This window comes from Archocentrus centrarchus, chromosome 11 (genome assembly GCF_007364275.1).
Source record: "Archocentrus centrarchus isolate MPI-CPG fArcCen1 chromosome 11, fArcCen1, whole genome shotgun sequence".
NCBI lineage: Eukaryota > Metazoa > Chordata > Actinopteri > Cichliformes > Cichlidae > Archocentrus > Archocentrus centrarchus.
Window position 1 is genome coordinate 16,060,123 of NC_044356.1, and position 27,944 is coordinate 16,088,066.

General features: G+C 41.3%; 1 protein-coding gene across 1 annotated transcript in view; it reads left to right on the plus strand.

Moving 5' to 3' along the window:
• The window catches only part of csmd3b (CUB and Sushi multiple domains 3b), a 381,849-nt gene that overhangs the window by 194,598 nt on the left and 159,307 nt on the right, over positions 1-27,944 (plus strand). The window contains exon 5 of the mRNA XM_030740552.1: positions 4,222-4,429. Coding sequence (XP_030596412.1) covers positions 4,222-4,429 — 208 coding nt within the window. The remainder of the gene's footprint in view (positions 1-4,221; positions 4,430-27,944) is intronic.

Here is a 27,944-nt window from a genome sequence, read left to right on the forward strand (position 1 = left end):
GGAAGGTTTGCGACCCATTACGTCTGACATAAAACTAACACAGCATTTCACAAACAGAACATCATAGCAACAGTTAAATATGGTGGTGGTAGTATGATTGTCTGGGGCTGCTTTGCTGCTTCAGGACCTGGGCAACTTGCTGTAGTTGATGGAACCATGAATTCTGCTCTCTACCAGAAAATCATGATGGAGAATATCTGGCCATCAGTTTGTTGCGTGATGCTCAAGTACGCTTGGGTTATGCAGCGGGACAATGATCTGAAATAAACCAGCAAGTCCACCTCTGAGTGATTAAAACAATAATGGTTTTGGAGTGGCCTAGTCAAAGTCTGGACTTAAATTTCCTTAAGATGCTTTGGCATGACCTTAAACAGGCTGTTCATGCCCAGAAACCCTCCAGTGTGGTTGAATCAAAATTATTCTGCAGAGAAGAGTGGGCCAAAATTTGATGGCCTTTTTTTCCCTTAAAAAAAAAAATCATCCTTAAAAAACTGCATTTTGTTTTTACTTGTTTATCTTTGTCTAATATAAAAATTGGTTTGATGATCTGAAAAATTTAAGTATGTCAAATATGCAAAAAAAAAAAAAACAACCAAAAGTCAGGAAAGTGGCAAATACTTTTTCATAGCACTATATTATATGATACTGCCTTGTTATATATAGTCAATAATACTATATTTTTCTTTCTGATGCTAACTTAAAGACAGCTCCCAGCTCTTTTAAATCACTTTCTTGTCTGTGGTTTGTGAAGTGCTGCAGCAGCAAAACTTTATTTGACGTGAGCTGCTGCCTCCCATCATCACACAGCACGCTGTTGGGATGCTTTTTTCACTGAGTGCTGCAAACTCATCAATTCCAGATTCAGTTTAATTTGTCTGAATCCTGCATTTTTAACATCTCTATATGGGCACACGTTCTTGCAAATAAGATAACATATGGTTTTGGTTATTGCATTTGACTGTGTGGAGTTATCAGCTGATGTGCTGTGAAGACTAGCATTGTTGTCACTGGCCTCAAATTGACTGCTTCTACACCTGACTTTACTGTGGCTGTCAGTGTCATTTATCTCTGTTTTGACAAGGTGTCATTTTTAAAAGTGACTTCTAAAACTGGTACTCTTTGTAGTATACAGTGGTGTGGGATATGTTTTGCACACTGCATATGTTTGCTGTATCAACAGTTCTTACATTGCTTGGCTACTGAAACTGGCTAGCTAGCTACTTCTAGATGGTTAATATTAAGCTCAGGAGATACCAAAAGGAGAGTGTGCGTCACACATACACACGCACAGGACACACACATAGGAAGGCAGGGGTAAAGACAGAAAAATAAAGATGGTCAAAGATTGTTTTTTAATATCCATATCAGTGTTTATTAAAAAACAGATCAGGCATATATCAGACTCACTGCTTTACTGATGTGTAGCAGTTCAGTTTGCACTGCTTTATTTTATTTTATTTATTTTAATAAAGCATTTATATTAAAGCACGTAATATGTGCTGCAGATAAATGCAAGATAATTTTTTATTTCATTTTACATGCTAATTTACTTTTCTTCAATAAAACACACATCAGTGCACCTTGAGGATATTCCACCTGTCTGTCAACTGTCACGTCTATAAGGTGGAGCACTGGTGGAGGTGTGTTGATGTGTGCGTGTGTGTATGTCTGTGTATGTGTGTGTGTGTGTGTGTGTCCACCAGCGCTTGTGGACGCCCTGCTGTTGTCATGATAAATCAGTGACAGCTGTCATCCTGCAAGCAGCTCATTCCCATGGTGTGGACACACACACACACACACACACACACACACACAAACACAAATAGACCACTGCTTCATTGCACTCCTGCAAATGTGATGGGGTCTCAGCAGGTCTTGGTTCGGGGTGTTGGGTCATTTACACAAATCTCCTTACCTGTCGAGCTGAGGAATGAGAGTCTGCCTGGAGAACTGAATGGTCTGTCTGTCAGTGCCTGCCCTGCCTGCCTGCTTGTCTGTCTGTCTGTTTGTATGACTGACAGATTCAGGGGCCTGCGTGAATTGTTTTAAATTAATAAATTGTTAACAAATTAATAATGCATGTCTGTGCTTCATTATAAGTACATCAGCACCTGCAGTTCGGGACAATGCACAACATTTTTTTTTTTTTTCCATCTCTGCAAATGTAGAACACCACCTAATGTTTTGACACGGGCACCATTAATAATGACACGGAAACAGTGGAAATGTGTATTGTTCCCAACTTCATACCTTGATCTATTTTTTAAAAAGCCTTGGTGTATTTTAAAATTCATTTTAAACCACTTATTTGATTAATTCTGTTTCTCATTTCCTATCTGGTGGCGTTTGCACCAAATCTTTGCTTAATTCAATCTGATCTCTATTTTTTTTTTCACTCTAGTTCTGTTTGTCCTTGTTTGTTCCTATTTATGTTCCCCTGTTAGCCTCTGTGTATTTCCTGTCTCTACTCAGTGTTCTGTCCGATTTCTAATATCTTTTAGTAATGTTTCTATTCATTTCTATGGGTTATCATCTGTTGCTAGAGTGTGAATCTTGGACCAAAGTTATTCTCTTTACCCATCCTGTGGGTGGAGTGTGGTTTGGTCCCTACCTTATCTCTGTCATCTGTACATGCATCCCCCAGGGCAGCACTGCCTGGATGAGCCAGAAAAGCGTGCATGTATACCTGACAGTGCCTGTCTACACTCTTATAAAAGATATGTATTTTTCACTATATCAGTGAGTGCAGTTCAAGGAACACACATTTGTTATTTCTTTGTCATGTCTAAATATTAATTATGCCAACATGTGAGTTCCTTTTAATTCAGTGTCATCCCAAATTGCACTTACTGGTGTCTAGGAAAATGCATGCCTGCTTTAAGAGTGTGCTACATGCAGTATTGCCTCTTTTATGTATATAACTATAAATTATACAGGTATAATTTATACCATGTTTACAGTTGGACGCTCTCCGAAAAAAAGGTTCAACATTGTATCTTTTCTCACTGTGGTACTGGCGACGCTCAATTAGCTTTTGATAAATACAGTTTAAAATGCAAAAATTATATATATATATATATATATATATATATATATATATATATATATATATATATATATATATATATATATATGGAGAGATTGGGGATTTAAAAAAAATAAGTATTTTGAAAAAGTGAATTGAGTGAATTAACTTGCCATACAGCCAATGTCCCAGTGACACAACAAGGTCCAATGTAGTATGTTTTTTTCTCAGCGAGTGTATCTGTATAAATTATATGTGTATAATTTATGCCGTGTGCACAGCGCAATCCATGTGTCTTTATCTGTTATACAATAATCAGTACTACTGTCAATTTTATAATGCTATAAATCAGATGTGATCAACAATTAAAGAAAATCAGGCAAATCAATTTTCACATCTGTTCCACATGTTTTGAAACAAATCAAGGTTTAATTTAAACAGCCAATTGGGAAACATTCAAATCTAAAGTTTTTAGGTGGTGATTGGAGGAGACGAGAGCGGAGCTCAGGAATTGGAGAAACTGGAAACTTATCTTATTATTGGAGGAGAGGACAGCAGCTCTGGGTGTGACAGGAACTGCAGCCTAACCCCTAAACCCCTAATTCTAACTGGCTAAAAGAAAACAATAACTTTCTATGACATGTACAGGCTTAAAGGCAGGTAACTTATAGTCCATAAAGGACTTCTCAGATATACACTGTATGTGCTAATTTTCATATCTGAAATACGATGTGAAAGCTCCATATTTCCAAAATATGGTTTGCTAATATAACTTGAAAGTTTATGTGTCATGAGAAAGTAATCCATTTCTAACAATCAAGACACAGCATAACAATCACACAATAGAGCAAAGAGTGAACCTGTAATACTAAAATTACAATAATTGAGAAAAATCACTTCTTAGAAGGAGAGAGTTGGGGAGTTGGGCTGGCTGAACTTTAATTTTTGAGTGGCTAAGAAATAATGTTATATTGAGAATTAGATCTTAATTGCTAATTTGGTAAATAAGCTGAATCAATTATACTAATTTATTGATTGATTCACCCAGTCTAAGATAGTAGTGAAAATTGAAACAATTAATTCCAAAAGCAAGAAATTCAATTTAAAAAAAAAAAAAAAAAAAAAAGTCCGCCCCTCGGTCCCTCCTCCTCTCCCTAATCCAGGTTTTCTATTTGTCACTCTGATTTGATTGACAGCTGAGGACACATGTGGGGGCACTGTGAGGGGCGGCAGTGGGGTGGTGACCAGTCCCGGTTACCCCGGCAACTATGGTAACCAAGCCGACTGTACTTGGATCCTATTGGCCGAACCTGGCGACACCATCTCTGTCATCTTTACAGACTTCCAGACAGAGGAAAAGTATGACTACCTGGAAGTGGAGGGATCTGAACCACCAACCATTTGGTGAGTCATTGTATTTACTTAATCACACATGTGTTTATGTCCCCATCACTGTATTGCTGGGAAATGTGTAGAAATTGTTGGCATCTTATGTTGCGGTCATTAATTACAGTATAGAAATGATCCACAATTCAGTGTTACATTTCAGAAGAAGGGCATATTTTCAGTTTTGAGATGCATACAACCAGCTCTGTGATTTAAAAAAAAATTGAAAGTAAGCTTTAAACATTGTTACCCCTTTTATGGACATGAAGGAAATGCAGGATCAATTACTCACCAGTAGAGCCACTGGTAGCCAGTAAAAGAGAGGCATAGAGGTAACAAAGTGGTATATTTGTTGTGTAGTCTTGTAATGTATGATAGTGATGCTGATTCAAATTAGATTTTTTTTTTTTTAAAAAAAGGAAAAGATTTGGTTGACATTTGTGATCTGACATTTCTGCAAAAGCCGGTGTAGTCACGTAGTTGCTGAGTTTATGGTTCACTTCAACCACACTTGGAGGACAGCAATAAAAAGTTAGAATGGGTAATAAAAAATAAGTTAGAACTCAACTAAGAATGGGTAATAAAAAGAAAACATTATTATAGATATAAAAGTGCAGTTTTTAATCACTTGTTTTGGAAGTATAACAGTTTTGACCTATGACCTGTCTAAGCGTGTGGGCATGAGTTTCATGTACAGTATTTCTGCATGATTCTTGTATACCTCACGGAAATTAACCGATCTGTGCGAGTTTTAAAACCCTGTGTTTTCAGATGTTTCACTCATAACAATATTTTATCGCTCTGGCTGTTTATTGATTGTTGTTAAATTAGAGTATTGATCAACCATTGCTTTTGCTGTAACCAATTTGAATCTAATCATGGTCTAGGATTGTAGTGTGTGTGCCTGTGTTATTGAAGGAAGTAATAATGGCCTGGTACATGCCTTTAGGAAAGTGTAGGTATGTCTAGACAGGTGCTTACTTGTGTGTTACTTGGAATGATCTTAAATAGAACACAAGATACCTGACATGCAACGCAGTAGAATATGTGAGTCCAATACTTTTTCTTATTTGAAAATAAACAAACTGTGCTGGTTACATTTATCATGCATCACACATTCTGTTAGTGGTAGCATTAAGGTAAACTTAAAAGAAATTCACAAGTGCAGATACATACATATAGATGGAGTGGACATTGAAAGAGTTTATGTAAATAAGTTCCTTGGTCCAATAGATGATAAAATAATCTGGAAATCTCATATAAAACATGTACATAAAATGTTTCAGTATTTGAATTACCATGCAGAAGTTCACTATCATTGTTATCCATTTTGCAAAAAGGGTGATAATGATAATATATAATATTGCATGCAGAGATCATATACATCCACTATTCTTAAAATCAGAAATACTAAAAGTTACTGTTCTGATTAATTTTCAATTCAATTCAATTCAGTTTTATTTATATAGCGCCAAATCACAACAAACAGTTGCCTCAAGGTGCTTTATAAGCGCTTTGTAAAACGCAACAATCAAAAGCTGAGTGATAAACTGAAGCAATGTCCCAACATGACTCAGATTAAAAAGTTGAAAAAGCAGTGCAAAAATATTGTTTTTGCAAGGTACAGAGAGAAGGCAGGGCTTTGAGGGTGGTCTCACCCACTATTTACACATTAAGTGTGTATATGTGCATGTTTGTGCACATGTATGTGTATGTACTGTACGTAAATCTGTAAATATGTATATCTATTTACTTTTTTGTTTCTGCTATAGAATGAAATCTGCACTTATATGCTTAATCATTAAATCATCACTGATGTCCACAACGAGAAAAAAAAAAAAAGTAGCATTTTTAGATACAATAATTTGAAGCTAAATTTCAGCAAGCATAAAGCCATTCAGATCATTTGTATCTTGCTTTCACGTTGAACTGGGGGCAAATACAAAACCTTACTGCTGTAAAAACTCAACTTCTCAGGAGTATTTACAACCAGTATTTATGGCTCAGTTAGCTGGTTGGCCTTTGGGGGGACATGTGGTGTTGGCTGGTAGTATGTGATTTAGTCTGACTGCTGTCTTGGCTCATGTAATATATTACTGTTTAGTTATTTACTTGCTGAATTAACTTTGGAGTCCCATACAGCATACTAAGGTCATTGTGTTGATGCTCTCATATCATGGGTCTCCTCTAGCATTCAGGTTGATAATGCAATCATAGTTTTCTGCTGAGAGGAAAGTAGAGATAATCTGATGTACAGCCTTGAATAAAACTGTTACCAACCTGCCCTGTTGCTAATGGCATAACCTGCTTAACATTTATAGTTCTTGAAGGACGTTTTAAAGGTCTTTTTTGGATGTTGACTGCTTTTTGTTCCATTCTTTATCAGGATGATCCTACATTGCTTCAATAATGTTGAGCTTCGGGCTCTGGGGAGGCCAGTTCATGACTGAGTGTTCCACTGTGTGTTTTTCTATCCAAGTATGCTTTTAGTGCATTTGTGATGTGTGTGGGATCATTGTCATGTTGTAAAGAAAATCATACCTCAGCCTCTTCTCCCTGATGAGGCTTCAGTGAACAGTAGATGGAGCAACTGGAAGGCCAGATGGATCTCTTAGTCCTATGTCAGGTCTTTGCTGGATTTCTTTTTCCTATTTCTTCAGGTTATGACTTTCAGATACTGATCATCTGCTGTAGATCATGTTTTAGGCCTGTCATGTCTTCTTTGATCCTCCACTTGTCCATGGTGTCCATTGAACACCATGATAATATATGCTAATTTTGCAGCTAATAGCTCTTTGGTGCAAAAAGTATAGGATAGTATAGTATAGTATAGTATAGTATAGTATAGTATAGTATAGTATAGTATAGTATAGTATAGAACTGTTTGCTCAAGACTACTTGAAAAAATACAGCAAAGTCTGGTTCCTTGGAAGCAAAACAAAGCATTGAGGTGGGGTAGGGGTGGCTCAAGATTTTTGCACAGTACTCTATGTATCTGTATTCCTGTCTAGCATTCCTTGTATTGTGGTGAGACAAAATAACAATTTAATGTCACTTTGGTCTTTTGAATAAATGCAAGGTTATCTGTCCAAAAGGTTACTGAGCCTAAACAGTAAGTCTCATCCTTGAAGCCCTTTTTTCTCCTGTTGAACAGCAGCATGTTATCCTTTTTTTACTACTTGAGAAGTAAAATTGGTTGCAAATCAAATAGAACTGATTTTGCAGTTAGTTTCAGTTCAGAGGATGAAAACCAATCACATCTATTCACATGTGTTGTGCATGTGTCTTGTTCTCTGCTTATGCATCTGTGCTGGTTAGATTCATCGTCAAGTGTGTATTTGCGTCCACAACCATGGGATGGCAGGATGTGTTCTTCACTGTCTCTTTCTGTACAGTAGAGTCCTTTTTGTCCTCACAGAAATTCTTGAAGCTTGATATTGACAAAAAGTGACTGTCAACAACACTGTTTCTATGCCCCTAGTTTGTTAAACACTGTTTCTTTTTAATCTGTGTTATCAGAATGATTATGATTATGGAAGGGAAAAACATGACATTAAAACAATTGAGCAGGTAGCATGTTTTATATTTAAACTGAGCAACACCCAAAGGCAATTTTTGTTATAAGAGATTTCTGTTGACGCACTGCATGATGTCCACAGGAGGTAATATTTTCAGAGCATTTGTGGAAACGGATTACACAGACATTCTTTTGAAGTGATCTTGACAATGTGAATGTCATTAGCACCGTTAGCATTCAGCAGAAGGGAAATCAGGCCAGCTGTTTCTGGTTAAATTGACAGGAGCCTGTTGACAGTTGTTTTTCCTTTGTAAATGGTGTTTTCCCAAAGCCTATTTGAGGTAACACATCCAGATTGCAAAACATGGCCAGATGCTTTGTTTTACATTTGCTCGCTTTTGAGCTCATTCAGCAGTGGTTCAAGCCATTGACAACAATATTTGTTGTTTGTTGCATTTAGGACCTTGTGTTATCAATCTACCACTGGAAAGTACTTGGAGCTTTTTTTGGATTTGTTTTTTGTTTTTATTTATATATTCCTGTGTTTTAAAGAAAAGATCCTGTTCCTTTAAGAGATAATATGGTGGCTCTTGCAGCTAGGGCAAGTTTTATTACTAATTATGATATACTGGCTGAATTTAATTTTACGGTGTACAACCATAACACAATTCCAAAATAGAACATTTTAAGACCATTAAATATCCAAAAGCCATGTTACAAATGCATCGGAGCATGTCTCAGCTAATCAGAGTACCCCTGAGAAGTCCCAGGATTCATAGCAGCATTATAACTCATGTGGAAGGGGTGGGACCCTTATTATTTATTGTGGACAAAATAAACACCTGACTGATGTTACATCGAAGGGAACGTGCTTTTTAAATAGTTTCAAACAATATTTTGGTATCTAGCAGGTATCAGTATCAGTGTAGGTATTTTTGGATCCCTAAACTGGTAAAATAATTCACGAAAACAGGCCTGATATGTGCTACTTTTTCACTACAAGTTATTAAAAACATTTGGCATATACAAGCAAAGGCCTAGAGCACTTTAAATGGCATCATTAGCTGTAGCAGAATGTAAACTATTGACTCTTTTGCTGCATGATAGTGCTTATAAATAGCAGCCCTTGATACCTGATTTCCTCAAAAATTGACTCACTCACCAAGTACTAATATACTAATTTCCATAGACAATTTAGGGAAGAAGCTAATAGCTAAAATGCTAATTTCCAATGCAATTAGAACAAAAGCTAATGGCTAATTTTCCAGTAATAGTGAGCGTTTGGAATAATTTGCTATGTGTTTATCAGTTGCTTTGGGGCTATCAACAGCATTTTCACACTCACACCAACATATTCAGATGCAGCCTACATCCATATTCACACACACTGTCATTCCTCGCTCACGTTCACAAACATGCACATCCACTGAGACCCTCTGCTTTTCAGACACTTATGTCTAATCAGTATGCAGAGAGGTTTGCTTGCGCCTATGAGAGAAGTATATCGCTGTGAACTAAATGCCTGTAATCCTAGCCTAGCACTACTGACTCCAATACACACTCTTACACACGAAAACACACACTTATTATTTTTTGTTGTTTCAGAGTCAGTTGCCCTTGAAACCAAGTAAAGCATCTTAAACAGAAAGATCTCTCTCTCTCTGTCTTACTTTCTCTTTCTCTCTGTCCCTCTCTTTCTGTCACTCCATTCTTTCATATCTGTCTACCTGACTAAGGAAAATAGCATACTGTTTAGTGCACTTAGGTGCCCCTACTTGACAGCTCATCACAAAATCCATGGTAATGGTGGACCAGGCTATTCAAAGTCTGTCATTTATCAATTCCCCACTTGTCTAGAAACACTTTTTAGGGCCACTAAAACTTAATTTTTGTCAGCTTTGAGATGGCGTTGAAGCCTCATTGCCAAGAGCTCGGCGTCATATCACTGTAGGCAGGTTGATTTACTGGACAGTTAATTGTGGCCTGACACCACAGTATGATACAGATATTCACATGCAGGCATTATACAGTATGCCCAATATCCATTTTGCAGCTTTACATACAGTATACATATGTACATAAAAAACAGCTAGAGCTGCTCCTACTTTTCATTTCAACCTCTAGCACTCTGTCATAGAAAAAAAAAAACTTCAACTGATGATCAACTCTCATAACCCGATGGAAAAGTATGGTGAGGCCTATTATCATATCTGAAACAGTAATGCATTTAATGGGACAACATGCACTCAGTAATACAACTGCAAAATCAGACCTTAGAGATCCCAGTGATTGTCTGCAATGTCAGAGCATCTCAGAAGTGCCTGATGTGCCCACTAAATCATATGAGTGTTAGATGAAATCACCAAATTAAACATAGCTTTGTTGTTCTTGTCGCATTAGTCACTTGATTTGCTTACTCTGAAATACAGTTAATTTTTCCTTTATACTGTGTGTAGATGTACCTGTCATCGTTGCATATTTTAATAGTTAATACTCTCATATTATAAATCTTTAACTTCGCATATTTAGATCTGCAAGGCCAATATCAGCTTTGCTGACTGATAACAAGAGCTGTTAAAAGTCATATACATCCAAGATCCACACACCATAACCCAGGAGTTTATAACATGCTTTCTTTATAACTTTTTTAATAACCTTTATTTTTTGTTTCTGTTTGTTTCCTATGATTTTTTTTTAAAAGGAAATAACAGAAATAGCTTCCACAGGCTTTGGCCAATATGGCCAACCTGCTGATAATGTTTGATTTAATGGAGAGTAACAGCTAAGTACTGTGCGACTGGAACATGTCCAGGTTTGTTACAGAAATATGAACCATATTTCTGCCACATCATCAGTGAAAATTTACTCATTCTGTACAATGTTGAAATTGGTCTGTTCTTTTACATGGCTCAGCCTTATATTGTTCTCTGTCTTTAGTCTATACAAATGTCATAACACGTCATGTTTTTAGGTGAGTTTACAGGAGAGGTCTGCTGTTCTCACAGCATTAGCATCCATTTGAAAGATAGAAAAAGAAGCTCTGTGAACAAATCTAAGAGAGAGAGAGAGTGTGTGTGTGTGTGTGTGTGTGTGTGTGTGTGTGTGGTGTGTGATGTTATGCTTGCCGAGTGCTAATCAATGCTGCTGGCAGAGAGGATGCTGAGATAGCGGCAGCGTCCCGAATCGGAAATGGAACAGTGACCTTGAACACAAACACATACCTTCTCTGTTTTTTTTCTCACACAACACAACAAACAAACACACATATCAGATCATTCCAAATATGTATCTAAAGATACAGGAATACACAAGAATATCAATACACAGGTACTGGGAGCCACGCAAGTCGGGTTCCGGACGTTTGAATCAAATTCCACACGCCGGCGTTCACAAAGCTCAGTATTTCTGATTGGTCATGTGCTGTCTATAATGATTATGACCCCTGCTGGAGAAGCACTTTGTCATTCATAATCTTTGTAAGTAGCATTCAGAAGCACCAAGCTTTGCAAAAGTGTGCTATTGTAAACTTTGAATTGGTGCATCCTCAGATTTTTGTTGTGTATTTTTTTCCTTGCCCAAAATGAACTGCAGAAAATCACATCAGCAACTTATTTGAAAGACTCCATTACCAGCCAAATTCATAGGCCAAAATGACTCTCTTAGAGAGCTTGTAAACAAGTTCATGATGCAGACTATTTTCCTCTGAATCTATTTGCAACAGGGCTTATAGGTTATAGTAGTGACCTTCACACTGTTCCTCTGAGGGCATCAATTTTTAAATCCAATTTCTGGTGGCCCATAGCATAATTTAGGTCTACAAGGCTATTGTCTAGGCATGTCAAGGCAAATTCACTCCATTATTAACCCACACCTTTGATGGGCTTTGAAACAAATTACTGAAATCTTTTGGGAAAACACCATCTTATTTGTGGGACCAAGCACAGAAAGAGAATAGAGGAGATGCAAAAAAGAGAGTAGAGTGAGGGAGTTGTCATGCTGTTTTAGGAAGCCTGTGTCAGGTCACGTAGAAGAAGACAAGAAAGGAAAAGAGACAGGAGACAAGAGATGAATTGGTAGAAAAGAGGAGTCAAAAAGGGCAATTGGGGTGACATGAAGAGCCAGGAGAGAAGGAGTGGAGATGAAAGGTAAGAAGGTGAGGTAGAGAGGAGACTAAAGCATAGGTGCAGAATCAGGGACAAGGGGTGGGGAGATGAGAGTTGACAGGAGAAGAGAGGTGGAAAGAGGAATAAAGGGAATGGAGGGAGAGACACAGGAAGATGAAGCCATCACAGGGGCTCATGGGGGAGGAAATAGGTTGTAGCCAGAAAGAGATGGACACCAAGTGGGGCTGAGAAAGGCAGAAAAGGACAAGCAGGGGAAGACGTGTAAAAGCTAACTTTATATGACAGTTGCTACCTGTACATAAAACCAAATATGATCATGAGAGTAGTGCAATTTAACTAAAGTCAGGAAAACAGCAACCACCGGTTTCTTCGACTTAGGTCATGTGCAGCAGGTTCACTGTAAGATTAAAATGTGTGGGGAACTGTGAAATTAATTTCATTATAGGAGGATTGTTAGAGATGTAAACACCATATGCTGACTAAATCTGTCCATCTGAGATGTGCCAATCTGTGCAGTTTGCAAACTATATGGAAGCATTCATTTTTAGAGCTACTGTCTTTTTTTCATAGCTGGCTTCAGTGTTTCAAAATCTGGACAAACTGCAGGACTCTTATTAGTAGCTGGTGAAAAAGGCAGCCAATGAGAAATATAGTTTCCATTTTGTGAGGGCAGTTTGTGAATTTCTGAAAGTTGACTAGGGAAAAGTATATGACAGTTAATTCAGTCAACAGACACTATGCAAGATTGCATTAAGATGGATATATTAAGATAAATCTTCCTCTGCTGCGCATGTAAACAGCTTAATCAAATTACTCTTAGAATCAAAGTAAGGTCTATAATTAGATTAGTGTATGATAATTAGATTATAGTGTTTATGCAAACAAAGTCACGTTATACACATTCACGCAGGATTAAAAACACTCAAAATAGGTCATTTCCTCTCTAGGGCTGTGAGGCATCTTCAACTTTTGCATTTTGTTATACAGAGCATCAAGACTGATCTAAATCTTGAATTTTCTTATGTTTGTATTTATTTAATTTTTTTCTTAACAGGTATTTTACAGCTAAACTGAAAAGTAGTGGAGGCATAATGTATCAATTCAACAACATATCAGCCACTTGGTTAGGTACCCTTCTTAGTACTGGGTTGGTCTCCCTTTCACCTTCAGAACTCCATCAGTTCTTCATGGCATAGATTGAATAAGGTGCTGGAAACTCCTCAGAGATTTTGGTCCATACTGACATGATAGCATGACGCAGTTGTCAGCTGCTCATCAATGAATCTCCTGTACCCCCACATCCCAGAGTTGTTCTATTGGATTGAGATCTGGTGACTGTGGAGGCCATGTAAGTACAGTGAAAAGACTGTCAAAAGAAACCAATCTGATGATTTGAGCTCTGAGATATGGCCGTGTTAAATTGCTGTAAGCAGCCAACAGAAGATGGGTACACTGTGGACAGAATGGGGCTGGACATGGTCAGCAAGCATACTCAGTTAGGCTGTGGCATTTAAGTGGTACTCATTTGGTACTAAAGGGCCGAAAGTGTGCACCACCACCAACCTGAACCGTTGATACAAGCTGGGATAGATCCGTGCTTTCACGTTGTTTATGCCAAATTCTGACCCTACCATCCGAATACAGAATTGAGACTCATCAGACCAGGCAATGTTTTCCAATTTTGGTGAGCTTTTGTGAACTGTAGCCTCAGTTTCCTGTTCTGACATGAGAGGAGTGGCAACTGGTGCGGTCTTCTGCTGCTACAGCCCATCTACTTCAAGGACAGGGTTTTTAAGATTGTGCATTCAAAGATTCTTCTGCATGCCTTAGTTGTAACGAGTGGTTATTTGACTTATACTCAGACCACCATGTCTGGCACGTGATTGCTTGCATAGACATTTGCATGAATGAACAGTTGAGCAGGTGTACATAACCAAGCGTCTAAAAAAGTGTTGTACCTGTTGATTGGCATTAGGTCATAGTATATAATTACATGAAACTACATGAATCATCAATAGAGCTACAATAGAAATGACAATACTAAAATACACTCATCCCATATGCCATCCACAGGTGTAACACCAGGTCTTATCATATCAAGGGACAATTAGTTGTTTCTGCCTGGGTTTACTGAACCCACCACCAGTAACATGTACTGTACCTTGGAATAAAGAGTACCTGTTACCTGTTAACATTCAGGTACTCTTTATTCACAGACTTGAGGGTGATCAACTTCCCACATCACCTGATTAACTACCACCCACATGTATTACCTACAATGCAGATATTTTTTTTTTACCCCGCCCACCGGAGTGAGGAACGGGTTGTTGTTTTTGGTCTGTTTGTTAACAATAATACAGAAAACTACCAGTTCAATTCATACCAAATTTGCACAAACGATGGCCAGCGACCATTAAGTTTGATTACAATTTCACCATAATTGGGTCAGGTTTAAGGTAAAAATTCCAGAAAATTGAAAAATACCTAGCTTTAACATAGGATTCATCTGATATTTAGTACACAGTTGTGGAGAGCCAAGAACTAGTACCAAACCGAATACCATCTGGATCCGATCCAGAAGCTGAAATTGTAGGTTCTCTAATTTAACACAAGAAGCTCATATTTTTGGCCATATCTCAGCCGAAAAAAGACACCTCATTCTCATCTGTTGCAGTAAGAAGTGTACAGTGGTCGCTCCAGAAATATTTTTCTGCAGGTGCTAAGGGGGGACTAAGCATTTTACTGAGGGTGCTCTGAAGGATCATTTGTTATTTCAGTTCTCAACACACACAGACACAAGCTATTTTCTTGGGGGTGCTACGGGGGTGCTATGACTTTTCCAGGGGGTGCTATAGCACCCCCTATGCCCCCCCTGGCGCCGCCATTGGAAGCGTATCACTACTGTCCGTGTACATGTAACATTAAAACTTGTGCCGGGGGTGTGGGTTTGTTGTGCCCTGCACCACTTGTTTTTTTTCTATATTTACATATTTGTTTTTTCTATATTTGCATTGCATTGGATTGTTTCTTCTTTTACAAAGTAATTTTTCAGAACAATTTTAACAAACAATACTTCCAAAAAAAAAGGGGGAAGAATTGCCCGTTTCAAAATGTAGTTTGGACCCCACTGTTCCAGTATGAATGGCACCCATAATTTTTCATCCCTCAACTACTGCCTATGGCTGCCAAATATTTTAAAATAAATTTCTCTATGGAAACAACTGTGCAGTTAAGATGTTCTTAACTCCTTATTTGTTTAATTTTTAAGATTAAAATGTTACAAATGCACCAAATACAATGCCATGTTCAAACTTATTTTTTTATTTTTATGTATCTAGCTTTGGTAACGTTAGCAACAAAGGCTCAACATCAAAGCTTTGGTCCTTGAGTGCAGCTCTTATTGTTCCACGGAATAAGAGATGCAGTTACTATTTAGAAGAAGAGGCTGGACATTAATTTCATCAGAACAGGGACAGTTTTTTTTTTTTTACAGGTCAGACATACTAGCCAGTGAAAATTGACATTTACCATTCCCACAGCAAATAACCTTTTCAGGTACTGTGAAGCCAAACCCAAGGGAGCAGGCATGAGGTCGAGGACCACTGGAGCATGATGTATAACAGCCAGGGCATTGTAAACTAATTCCATCATCAGAAATGCATTGTGCCTCTCATTCTGTGGACTTAAATCAGCCTGTGTTGATGAGAGTGTATTTGTGTCCTTACTTGATTGCTCTGGTATTTAATTATGTATGTACAGTAAGCCATAACATAAACCCATCTGCTTAATAATAGCTGTGATTCTTTGGGGCATGAACATGAGACATCTGTCCTCTGCTGTTGGTGGACCATTTGGCTTTTCTGGGTTGCAGCAAGGGATCCTATATGGATTAGGCTTCTTCTGGTGCATTCAGTGGATGTTCGATTAGATTGGGATCTTGGGATTTGGAACTTGGGCCAATGCTTTGAGCTCTTGGTTGGGGTTTTTGAGATTTTCCCGAGCAGTTTTTATGGTGTGACGGCACATATTATCCTGCTGGGGGAGATTGTTACCATGGAGAGGTGCGATTAGCCCATGCTTAGGTTTGTAGTTAGCAAAGTAACATCCAGATGAATGTCATTTCAATAAACATTGTAGCAATATGATCAATGTTACTCATTGTTGTAGGTTGGCGTGTGTGTCTGGAAAGTGCCGTATGCTGAATAGTCAACTGCTGAATGGCCACTAGTAGTTTCAGAGCTAAAATTATAATGTGATAATGACACCAACTCCTTGTCTCTGTCCCCCTTTTTTCCTCATTGTGTGTCTCTGCTCTGATTACTGTGCTGTCCTGCAGGCTACACACACACACACACACACACGTACTCACACACACACACACAGAGTTTGAGAAGAGGCAGCAGCCCAAGATTGCAATGGCCTCTGGGAAAAGTCTGAACTAAAAGAAAGGAGTGAACACACAAAATGACAAACTCTGGAGAGAGCACAAGCAAGAAAAGAGAAGAGGGACACAAGAGCAGAGGGTGGGGGTGGTGGGTGGTGGGGGTAGTGATAAAGAAATTAATTGTATTTAATTTAATGGGTATTCTGGGCTTTCTCATCCATTTCCTTGTTTCCCTTTAAAAAAAAGTGGTGGATTCATTTTCCACATATCGTTGGGTTACATAACGTAATCCCTGGTTCTTTGATAACAGAGTGAGGTGTTTCACTATGGGAATCGCCTTGGCGTGACCAACTACGGAAGCTCCAATGACACCACGTCTGTCTGCGACAGACCTGTCAAGCCGTGCTCAGGGCCCCGCCCCTCCTACTATCACGGCTGACCAGCTCCTCCCTACTCATTCTAAGCAGATTTCTTTCCGTGCCCAAGCAAGGAGGGAAGTGATGGTGAAACACCTCACTCTGTTATCAAAGAACCAGGGATTACGTTATGTAACCCAACGTTCTTTTTCTAACTTCGTTCGGTGTTTCACTATGGGAGATATAGCCCACTCCCGGATTGCGCCAGCCCTCCCGAAGCTGTGCTCCAGTGCTGCCCAGGATCTCAGCTCAGACCTGAGGCACTAGACTCCAGGACTGCCTGAGCCAGGGATGACTGAGCGACATCCAGTCTATAAAACCGCACAAATGTGTGTGGTGTAGCCCAACTCGCTGCTGCACAGATATCCTGGACTGACACCCCTCTGAACAAAGCCCAGGATGTAGCCATGCCCCTAGTAGAATGAGCTCGAAGCCCCGATGGGGGCTGAGTACTCTTACAGCTATAGGCTAGAGTTATAGCCTCTACAATCCAATGAGACAGCCTCTGGCGGGACAAAGGCCTGCCCTTGTGGGGGTGGGCCCAGGAAACAAACAGCTGATCAGATTTCCTGAACCCAGCTGTTCTGTCCACATATGACCCCAAGGCCCGCACAGGGCACAATGTGTTAAGCCTGCGCTCCTCTACAGAGGAAAAAGGCGGGGGGTGAAATGCCAGCAGTTCTACTGTGGGGCACCTGTATGATGACTCTATCACCTTAGGGACAAAGGCTGGGTTTGGCCTCAGGCATGCTTTAGTAAGACCAGGGGCCAACTGTAAACAAGAGGGGTGAATGGACAAAGCCTGTAACTCACTAACTCGCTTGGCTGTAGTTAGAGCCAGCAGCAGAGCGGTTTTAAGTGAGAGAAATTTCAACCCTACAGCCTCGATTGGCTCGAAGGGGTGGTAGGAGAGTGCATCCAAAACCAGTGATAAATCCCATAATGGGACCAGTGGCCTTGAGACTGGGAGCTTACGGCGTGCCCCCTTCATGAAGCGACACACAAGAGGGTGCTGACCAATAGGTTTATCACCCAATCCCACATGGCAGGCTGAAATAGCTGCCAAATAGACCTTTATTGTGGAAAAAGCTTTCCCTCCGTCCAGCAAATCCTGAAGAAAACACAGCAACTCCACCACAGAGCACTGAAAAGGGATAACCTGCCTTTCATAGCACCATTCTTCAAAAACACGCCATTTACAACTGTAAAGAGAACGTGTGGAGGAAGCTCTTGCATTCTGAATGGTGTCAATAACCTTCAGAGGCAGACCCGCAGCATTCAAATTCGACCTTTCACGGGCCAGGCCCACAGAGCCACCCGGTCTGGGTGAGGATGATATATCTCCCCTCGCGCCTGAGACAGAAGGTCCCGGCGGATGGGGAGCGGCCACGGTTCGCCCGCCAGGAGCTGAATTATTTCTGCTAACCAGTGTTTCGACGGCCACCGTGGCGCTATTAAAATTAGCGACAGCCCCTGATCTCTCACTCTGATTAGGGAGAAAAACAGTGGGCAATGTGTGTTTTCCTGCGAGGCGAAGAGATCTACGGCAGCCCGGCCGTATTTCTGCCATATCTGCTCCACCACCTGCGGGTGAAGTCGCCAATCTCCGAACAACGGGTTCCCTCTGGACAGGAGGTCCGCCCCCCTGTTCAGAATACCCGGCACGTGAGTTGCCCGAAGGGAGAGGAATTTTGTGCTGCTCCACACAATTATTTCCCTGGCCAGTCTGTGCAACTGCAGGGAACGAGTACCACCCTGGCGGTTGATATAAGCAACTACTGTAGAGTTGTCTGTTTTCACCAAAACATGTCGACCCTGGAGATACGGCAGAAAATGCCTTAGAGCTAAGCGCACTGCGTGCAGCTCCAGTATGTTGATGTGAGCTCGAGAGAGCCTCCGAGACCAAACACCATTTACTGCCCTCCCCATCATGGTTGCGCCCCACCCTGACAGAGATGCATCTGTGGTCAGGGTCATCCTGGATGACACCGCGCCCAGAGGTACTCCCGCCGCAAGAGCTGCTGGGTTCCTCCAAGGTTGGAGAGCCGCTATACATGACGGTGTTATTTTTACACTGCGACCGAGATGGCGGTGAGGGCACAGACGTAGGGACGTGACCCAACGCTGAAAATCCCTCATCATAAGCAGCCCCAAATGCACCACATTTATTACCGAGGCCATAAGGCCGAGGAGGCGGAGACAGAGCCGGAAACGCACGACTTTCCCCACTTGAAAGAGGGAGAGGCACTGAGTGAAGGATGCGATCCTGCGCTCTGAAAGCGTGACACGATAAGATCTGGAATCTAAAATGAGCCCCAGATATTCCGTATACTGTGCGGGTTTCAAGCGGCTCTTTTCCAGGTTGATTTTGAAGCCGAGCTCCGTAAGGTGGTTTGCCACCACCCTGGAATCTCTGATCGCCTGCTCCCGCGATCGGGAGCATATCAGATAATCGTCTATGTAAGAGAATATTCTGATGCCGCTGTTCCTTAACGGAGACAGCGCTGCCTCCACACATTTGCTGAACACCCTTGGGGCTAATGATAGCCCGAATGGGATAGTCTGAAACTCGTATGCTGCGTTCTGATAGGCGAACCTGAGATATTTCCTGTGTGGAGGATAAATGGCGATGTGAAAATATGCGTCTGAGAGGTCGATTGTCACAAACCAATCGTCTGGGTGAACGGCCCGACAGAGCGCTTTGTGTGTGAGCATTCTGAACGTGTACTTTCTCAAGTGTTTGTTCAATACACGTAGATCTAAAATGGGCCGGAGAGAGGAACCCTCTTTTTTTGGAATGAGGAAATAGCGGGAGTAAAAGCCCTGCTGAGCCTCCTCGCTCGGGACCGCTCTGATCGCCTGTTTGCGTAACAGGGAAGCAATTTCGTCCTCCAATACGCTTGCTGACTCTCCCTTGGCCACTGAAATCAACTTTCCGTTGAATTTTGGTGGTTTCATTGCGAACTGAAGCCTGTATCCTTGGGAAATGGTGGCCATAACCCAGGGATGGACTGCGCATGCGCGCCATTGCTCCAGCCGCGCAGAGAGCGGGCCCATGAACACGTGTGACGTCACCTCTGCCTCCCGCATGGAGGTGTCCCCCTCGCGAAGAGCGCCAGCTCCCTCCGCAGGGAACGTAGTGACATGACAGTGACTTTCTTTCATTTTTTTCATTTTCTTTAAACTGGGGGGACATTCTGCCCTTGGCAAACTGCCTGGTTGCAGGAATGCACACTTTATTTCTTTTTGAACCCCCGAAACACAATGAAGTGTCTGAAAACTTTGGGCAGTGCTTGGTGACACTGATAGATTGCTTTGAAGTGAATAATGAAACCGGGGAAGTGCATGGTGACACTGCGACCTTTGACCCCACATCTCCTCTCTCTGAACTAGGTGTGGGAACCGAGAGAGGGCTCCTGATGAACTGGGAACCCCAGGAGCCTCTGAACCATGAACCCTGGGAGGTGTGGTTGCCTCTTCCAGCACCTTCCTCCTCTTTGAGGGAGGAGAGAGAGGTGATGCACAACGTTGCAGGCTTGCTAGGCTGAACGCTTCTTCTTCCCTTCCCCGGGGTGTGACGTTCGGTTCTTTGCAGCAGCTGCTGCAAAGGAGTGTTTGCCCCAAGGCCTTGGGTTTTCTGCCTTGACCTGGTGGGAAGGCTGCAGTCTTGCCGCTTGCCTCTGAACTTTAGCCCCACTCTGCCTACCCCTCACGGCTGCAGCTGCTGCTGCGAAGCCTACTCTAGGCACCTGGTGAGATTGTGGGTTCACTTTTCTGGGTAAGCAGAGATTGAAAGCTTCTCCCTCCTGCTTTCTGAGAGTGCTTGTCTCTCTCATTTTCTCCAAAGCTGGGCCAAAGAGACCCTTGGCTGGGTCATAGGCTGCATCCATGATTTCAGCCTTCTGAGTGTCTCCCAATCCTGACAGGTTTAGCCATAAAGCTCTCTCACCTGAGACTGCAAGACCCATTACACGCCCACAACCCTGGACTGCTCCCCTGGAGGAGCGTAGGATGAGATCGTTGACCACACAGATCTCATCCCAGAGGGCCGGGTTTGGAGACCCCGAGTCCAGTTGACGGCCCATGTCCTCTAAAATCTCTGCCTGATAAGCTGACAGCAATGTAACCGCATTAAGGGAACACACCGACTGTGCTGAATATTTGTACATCCTTTGACAGATGGATGCGGTGAGGCGATCCATCTTACTGGGCAGAGAAATATTAGAAGAAGCTGAAACTGACCTGCGGTTAGGGTGAAGGTGATAAGCCACTGAAGGCTCAACTGCTGGGGGTCCGGTCAGCCCCAGCTCACCCATTCCTTGCATCTCCAGCTTAGAGCAGCCCTGGGTAGGAAGCTTGCTCTTAAAAGGGCTAGACCAATAGCGACTCATTTCTTTCATGCAAGCAGGCACTGCTGGCAGAAGCTGCTTTGCAGGTGGTGAGGCTGGAGGGAGCCTCTTGCCATCATACAGGTCACGTTCTGCCCCTTCAGCCGCCTGGGCTGCTGGCCATGTGATGCCCAGCTTGGCAGCAGCCCGTTTGCAAACATCATACAAGTTGCTGTCCACTGGGGGTACAGCTTCAGCCCCACTTGGGGGCCTGGACTGCTGGGCAGGGAAGGTGGAGTCATCCTCCTCTTCCTCCATGTCTTCTAGGCCGAGGAGGTCGGAGTTGGCATCGCCATCCGCATCCTCATCCGCCGGCTCACCCTCAGTTGGGTCGAGGAGCCCCTCGAACAACTGGGGCATAACCGGGGACACTTCCTCCATTATGTCCGCCCAGCTCGTTGTGGCTGTCGGCTGATGGATATCAATCGTAGCATTGTTGGCTGACAGACAGGGGTCCTGGCTGTTAGCCACTGCTACTCTCAACCTCCTTTCCAGGATTTTCTCTGGCATCAAGGCGCAATGAGAGCAACCTTGCGGGTCCGCCAGAGAAGTTTGAGCATGCTTAGCACCCATGCAAGCTATGCACATCGGATGAGAGTCCCTGCCCGAAATGGAAGCACCGCATGATGCGGGGCATGGGCGGGATGCAGCCTCTTTGGCCTTCGGTTCTGACCCTTTGGCGGGGGTAGGAGCCGTAGCCATCGTGGTCGGAAAGATGGTGAGACTGAGCTATACAAGGCTCGTCGTGACACGTTAGCCTGTTTGTAGCTAGCGCTAGCAACGGGGTTAAGTCCGAGCTAGTCGCCGTGAGAGTCAGCTCGTCGTGACACGTTAGCTGAGCTCTACCAGTTGATCCAGCTAACAAATTAATGTTAACTGAAACCTAACACTGTTTAGGGTCGGTTAGCAAATTAATGCTAGCCAGACCTAACACGGTACTGACCCGCTAACAAGCTAATGCTAGCCGGACACCGAAAAGCTCGCCGTGACGCGTTAGCCCAAGTTACACACACACACACAACGGCTACCCTGCTAATTAAAACCAGGTGACCGCTGAAGACAGCTCGCCACGACGCGGTCGCTGTCCAGGGTGTATAACTACCAGTACACTTCTTTCGAAGGACTTACTCAGCACAATCCAGACTGAAAACTGGAGAACTGCGTTCGGCGACGTACTCCTCTACGGGACGCCTGAGAACTGTTAAACAGCTAACCAAGCCAGCCTGGACGCGCTGAGGGAGCCCGATGTAGTTTCTCACGGGAAGAAAGCGAGAATGAGTAGGGAGGAGCTGGTCAGCCGTGATAGTAGGAGGGGCGGGGCCCTGAGCACGGCTTGACAGGTCTGTCGCAGACAGACGTGGTGTCATTGGAGCTTCCGTAGTTGGTCACGCCAAGGCGATTCCCATAGTGAAACACCGAACGAAGTTAGAAAAAGAACCAACATTGTAAGACAAACAATGGAAAAAAAAATAGATGAAGTGATTTTTAAAAAATACAAAAAAGCAGTTAGACAAATAAACAAAACAAATAACAACAAAACCCACCAAAAATCTTTGATAGGATGCCTGATTCTTTATTTTTATTTATTTATTTTTTGAGGGGGTAGGACTGTGCTTTAAATCACACCAACAAACAAAAGAAGCTACCTAGATTTGCAGCCTGCTCACCCTGCCAGCACAAGCATAAATTACCGGGCAGATGGTATAAAATATTTTACAACCTGTGCTTTCCTCTAAACAAATCTCAGCTGTTTGTGCTAAAAAAAACTGTTATTGGTTAAAGATTCTATTCAGTTAGCAGTCTGGTGGTTATCAGTTCTTATAAGTAGTTCTGTCAGAGCTTAATGTAATTATTTACAATTTAAAAAAAAAAAAAAAGTACAGACATTTGTTTGTGTACCTGTATTTAGGTGTACTTTTGAGATGCAATACATGGTCAAAGTGTGTGGACACATGGATTCCAGCCCTATTTTTCAGAATTTTATGGGCAATGACCTGTTATAACAGCACTTTTGAGAAGGCTTTTCACAAGATTTTGGAGCCAGGCTGCAAGAACGTGCTGCTGCTACCGAGTGCTGACGCCCGGCTTGTCGTTGACATTCCAGTTTATCCAAAATGTGTTTAATGGAGCTAGGGTCGGGGATTTCCTCGACACCAAAGTCGGTGCTGACCGAAGGGCCTCGCCCTAATCGGTACCACAAAATTGGAACATAATTGCATGGTGTTGTATTAAAAATCAGGAGCTAAGGGGCATAATCCAAGCAATGAAATCCATCCAAAGAAGTGTTCTCAACAAGTGATTTTATCATTTAACACTCTCACAATTTAGTTCCTACTTGCTAAATGCATAAATAATTAAAGTAACAGTGGATTTTGCAATATGGTACAGAGCCACCCACTCTTGTTGTTTTTTTTTTTCCCCCGGCCCTACACTCTTCATTTGAACAAGCCAATTTAACAAACACCTTGCTGCTTTATGAAGTGGCGAGCAAGGAGGAGAAGAAAAATTTAGATGAGATAAAGGAAAGGGAGGGAGAGACAGAGCAGGGTCCTGTTGTGAACACTGATTACTCTCTGCCCACTTGAAATTGATGGAGAACGACGCAGCAGGCATGCTCACGCAAGCACGAACCCCTACACGCCCACGCACACACGCACATGCACGGAAGCATAAATACACAATGTATATAAACAGTCTTGTGCACAAAGACACCCACAATGAGAACTTCTCCGTGTCTCTGCACTGATTGATGATGACTTCACCGCGACTACATTTCATCCCCGAACTTCTGCAGAATGTGTGTGAAAGTGCACTTGCACTCTCTCTCCAATTCTTTAAACTTTCATATGTATTTGAGATTTCATGTGTATGACAGTTCCCACTTGTCTTAATTAGGGGATCCTATTGAGACAGATAGTCTGATTAAGTAGCATTCCCCTTGTATCTTATGACTAATAACACAGGTGCATACAAGCACGTATTATATGTGAAAACACAAATGTTAGCAATGATTTTTGCTTGCGTATGTGTTGGTTGCAGCTCTTAAACTGCACATGAAGCTGCCAGCGTATATGCCCATCTGTCTACTCCAAGATGTCACCTGTGAGATCAAAACTTCCTCAGTAGAACATCCACAGTGAGCAAGTTTAACTGCTCATTTAAGAAGACTGTATAGACTTCATTTTGTCCCAGAGCAGCTGAAATAAATCTTAAAGTGAAATGTTCTGTTAATTTGGAATTAATTTTTACGCAGAGATCAGGAGACATAGCAACAGCGTAAAGAAAAATCCAATTAATGAGAACTTTTTACTGCAAAAATCAATTAGCTTGACTCAACTTAAATATAATAAGAAGATTCCCTACAATATGTTGACCAAGCATTCTAGCGCTGAGTACTCTGGTATTGCAAAGTAATTTAAATCTGTTAAAATTTCATCTCTGCATTAAACTTTGTGTCAATATAGTGCATCTCAACAGGTAGCAAAAATAGCTTGACCTTAGTGTTGCATCATTGTCTTTAGCTGTGTATTTGAACAATAGAAAAAAGAATACAAAAAGACCTCAGTATTAAATTCCTGTGACTCGTCCTGGGAATTGTGCAATATAAAATGAAAATAATGTTGCTCCATTTGCAGCGCACACTTGTTTTTCCATTATTTTTTGGTATTTTGAAAACATTTTCACTTAGAGTGTTTCCAGAGTGAAGCTCTGGGGTATGGAGGGATACCGCTCTTCATTTGATTAAAATTTGCTTCCTGTCAGGTGTTCAACATGGCAGAAAAAGACATTTATTATAATTTTTTATTTGTTTTCTATTATATTTAAATTACCCATATAATCTGCTCTACATTAATTCATTTTGTGTGTGTGTGTGTGTGTGTGTGTGGGGGGGGTTGACTACCTTTAAATGTGAGGATGAATAATAAAAAACTAACAACATTCCTTTGTCAGCCTATGTGTTTCTTCTTCCTTTCTTCCCTTCTTCCATTGTTCTCTCTGTCTCTCTCTCTCTCTCTCCCTGACTCACTGTATTTTGGTCATCGATCTTTGCCTCTTTCCACCCAGTGCTTCTTTATTTCCTCCTTCTCCCTCTCTTTCATTCCCATACTGTGAGTGGAATAGCTAGTTTGTGTTTTTGTGGAGGAAAGAGGCACAGAGGATGGATGGGACGATGGTAGACCCAGAGATGTAGAGAGGGAGAGATGCTCTTTTGGCCTAGTGTATTTAATCAATTATGTTCTCTCACTCCCTCTGGCAACTCTCCACTTGATATTTTCTCTCTTGCAGACGCACATGCACACCCACACATACACACCAAACTGCAGAAATGATCTCACACACACTCTCTTCTTCTATCTCAGTAGTTATTTTTTTGCTTTATTTTTACCTGCAGTTATTGTCGCTAAACACAGAACTCATAGTCATATTTTTTCATTACCTACTTGGCCAGATTGATCACTTTCAGACTGAAATACAGTTAGGTCCATAAATTTATGGACATGCCTTTTGTAGTTTTACCTCTGTACACCACCACAGGGGATTTTAAATAAATATGTGTGTTGAACTTTAATACAAGGGGTTTTGCAAACATTTGGCACTAACTGTTTAGAAATTAAGGCTGTTTTTTGTTTTGTTTTGTTTTGGCCACAGCGACTTTTGTTGACAGTGTAGAGACAGGAAATAGGGAAAAGATGCGGGAGCCGCAAGATGGCATATGGATGTAGCTGTTTTTATGCCCATTGCTCAATTTTCAGAAGCTCAAAGTTAGTTGAACAATTGACTGACGAGGCATTTCATGGCCAGGTAAAGCCTGTTTCCTTGTTATTCCTTGACAAGTAAGACAGACATAATATCTGAAGTAGATTCAAACTGTTGAAATTGTATTTTTCAGGATTTCATTGTAATTTTATACATGAGGCCCAAAGAGATGTCAGTGAAGGTGGCTGAAAAACCAAAATAAACCAATAAGAGCTATAGCAAAAACTTTAGGAGTGGTCAAATCTGGTTCATTCTTAAAATGAATGAATGCACTGACCAGATCTGCAACACCAAATGGCCTGAAAGACAGAATTACTTTGATGGTTATGAAAAAACCTTCACAAGTCGAGAAGGTAGATGTGAGACACCTTCAAATGATACTCCCTTGATGATAGTCAACGTGTCTTCTATTTCCAGTGAACCAAGAGTTACCCTCATGAATGAATATAAAGAGGATTTACAAAGGGTACAAACCACTGATTACACTCAAGTACACGAAGGCCAGATTAGGCTTTGCTAGAAAGCATCTAAGAGTCTGCACATGCATGAAAAAAAGTCTTTGGAGAGATGAAACCAAGACTAACTACTACTATGAATGATGGGAAGAAAAAGTATGGTGAGGGAGAGAAACAGCTCGTGATCTAAATACCACATTGTCAAACATGGTGGAAGCAATGTTATGGCATGGGCATGTACTGTATGGCTGCCAGTGGATTGATGGTGTGATAAAAGTAGCGGGATAAATTTTGAAGTGCACAGGGCTGTACTCTCTGCTCAGATTCATCCAAATGCTGCAAAACTGAGCAGACAACCCTTCACAGTGCAGATGGATAATGACCCATGGCATACTGCCCAAGCAACCCAAAGGTTTCTCAAGGTAAAGAAATAAGACATTAACAAATTATGGACCTAAGTGTAATTTGTATGCAGCTCGCTATGAAATTCCAAGGACTAATTGTAAAACATTTTTTCTCAAATGGAGTTACTGCATTTTTCATCTGTTGTTGCAGAAGAAGTAATTCCTTAAATTTACCAGTTCTCTTTTACAATAGGGACTTCTTGAGTTCAAAATAGGAACAAGGGGCTGTCTCACACAGACTTGCTCTTTGAGCATAACATAAAATTTTTTGGAAACATTTTGTCATTGCTATCTAGGCTCAGACCAGTTCCCAATAGCAAGTCACAGCACTTGTTTAGACTTCTTTAACCTTTTATTGTGTTTTTATATCTCTGCTCTTCGGTGATGCTGTGGCTCAGGAGATAGAGCAGGTAATCTACTAATTGGAAGGCTGGGGTTCGATCCTTGGCTGCTCCAGTCTGCAGTATCTTTGGGCAACCCCGAGTTACTCCCAATACATTCATCTGAATGTGAAGGTGTATGAATAGTTGAATGAGATGTTGTATAAAAGAGGGCTCAAATAGAATAGAAAAGTGCCATATACAGTGACTTGCAAAAGTATTCATACCGCTTGAACTTTTCCATATTTTGTTACATTACAACCACAAACATAAACATATTTCACTGGAATTTAATGTGAAAGACCAACACAAAGTGGTATACAATTGTGAAGTGGAAAGAAAGAAAGAAAATAAAACATACTGTTTTATCACATTTCCACTTTTATGCTTTTGAAAGTGGTTGTAGACCTTCAGAATAAGCCTGTATTTATCCTGTGTACTTTACTTTCCTGTCACTGTCAAATCATAGAATCGGATACCCTGCCAGACCACGATCTTTAAAGAAGATGGTCTGTAATAACTCAGGGCTGCTCTGAAGTATTTTTATAGCAGATATCTTGGGAGAACACTTAATAGTCACAGACATAATCCATCTCGATAGATGAATGGTTTAATAATGCATTACAAATTGTCCACATGGGGAAGATCAGATCAGCTAGCTTCTCAGCTGACATGTTTCATATATTTATTTATTTATGTATTAGGTT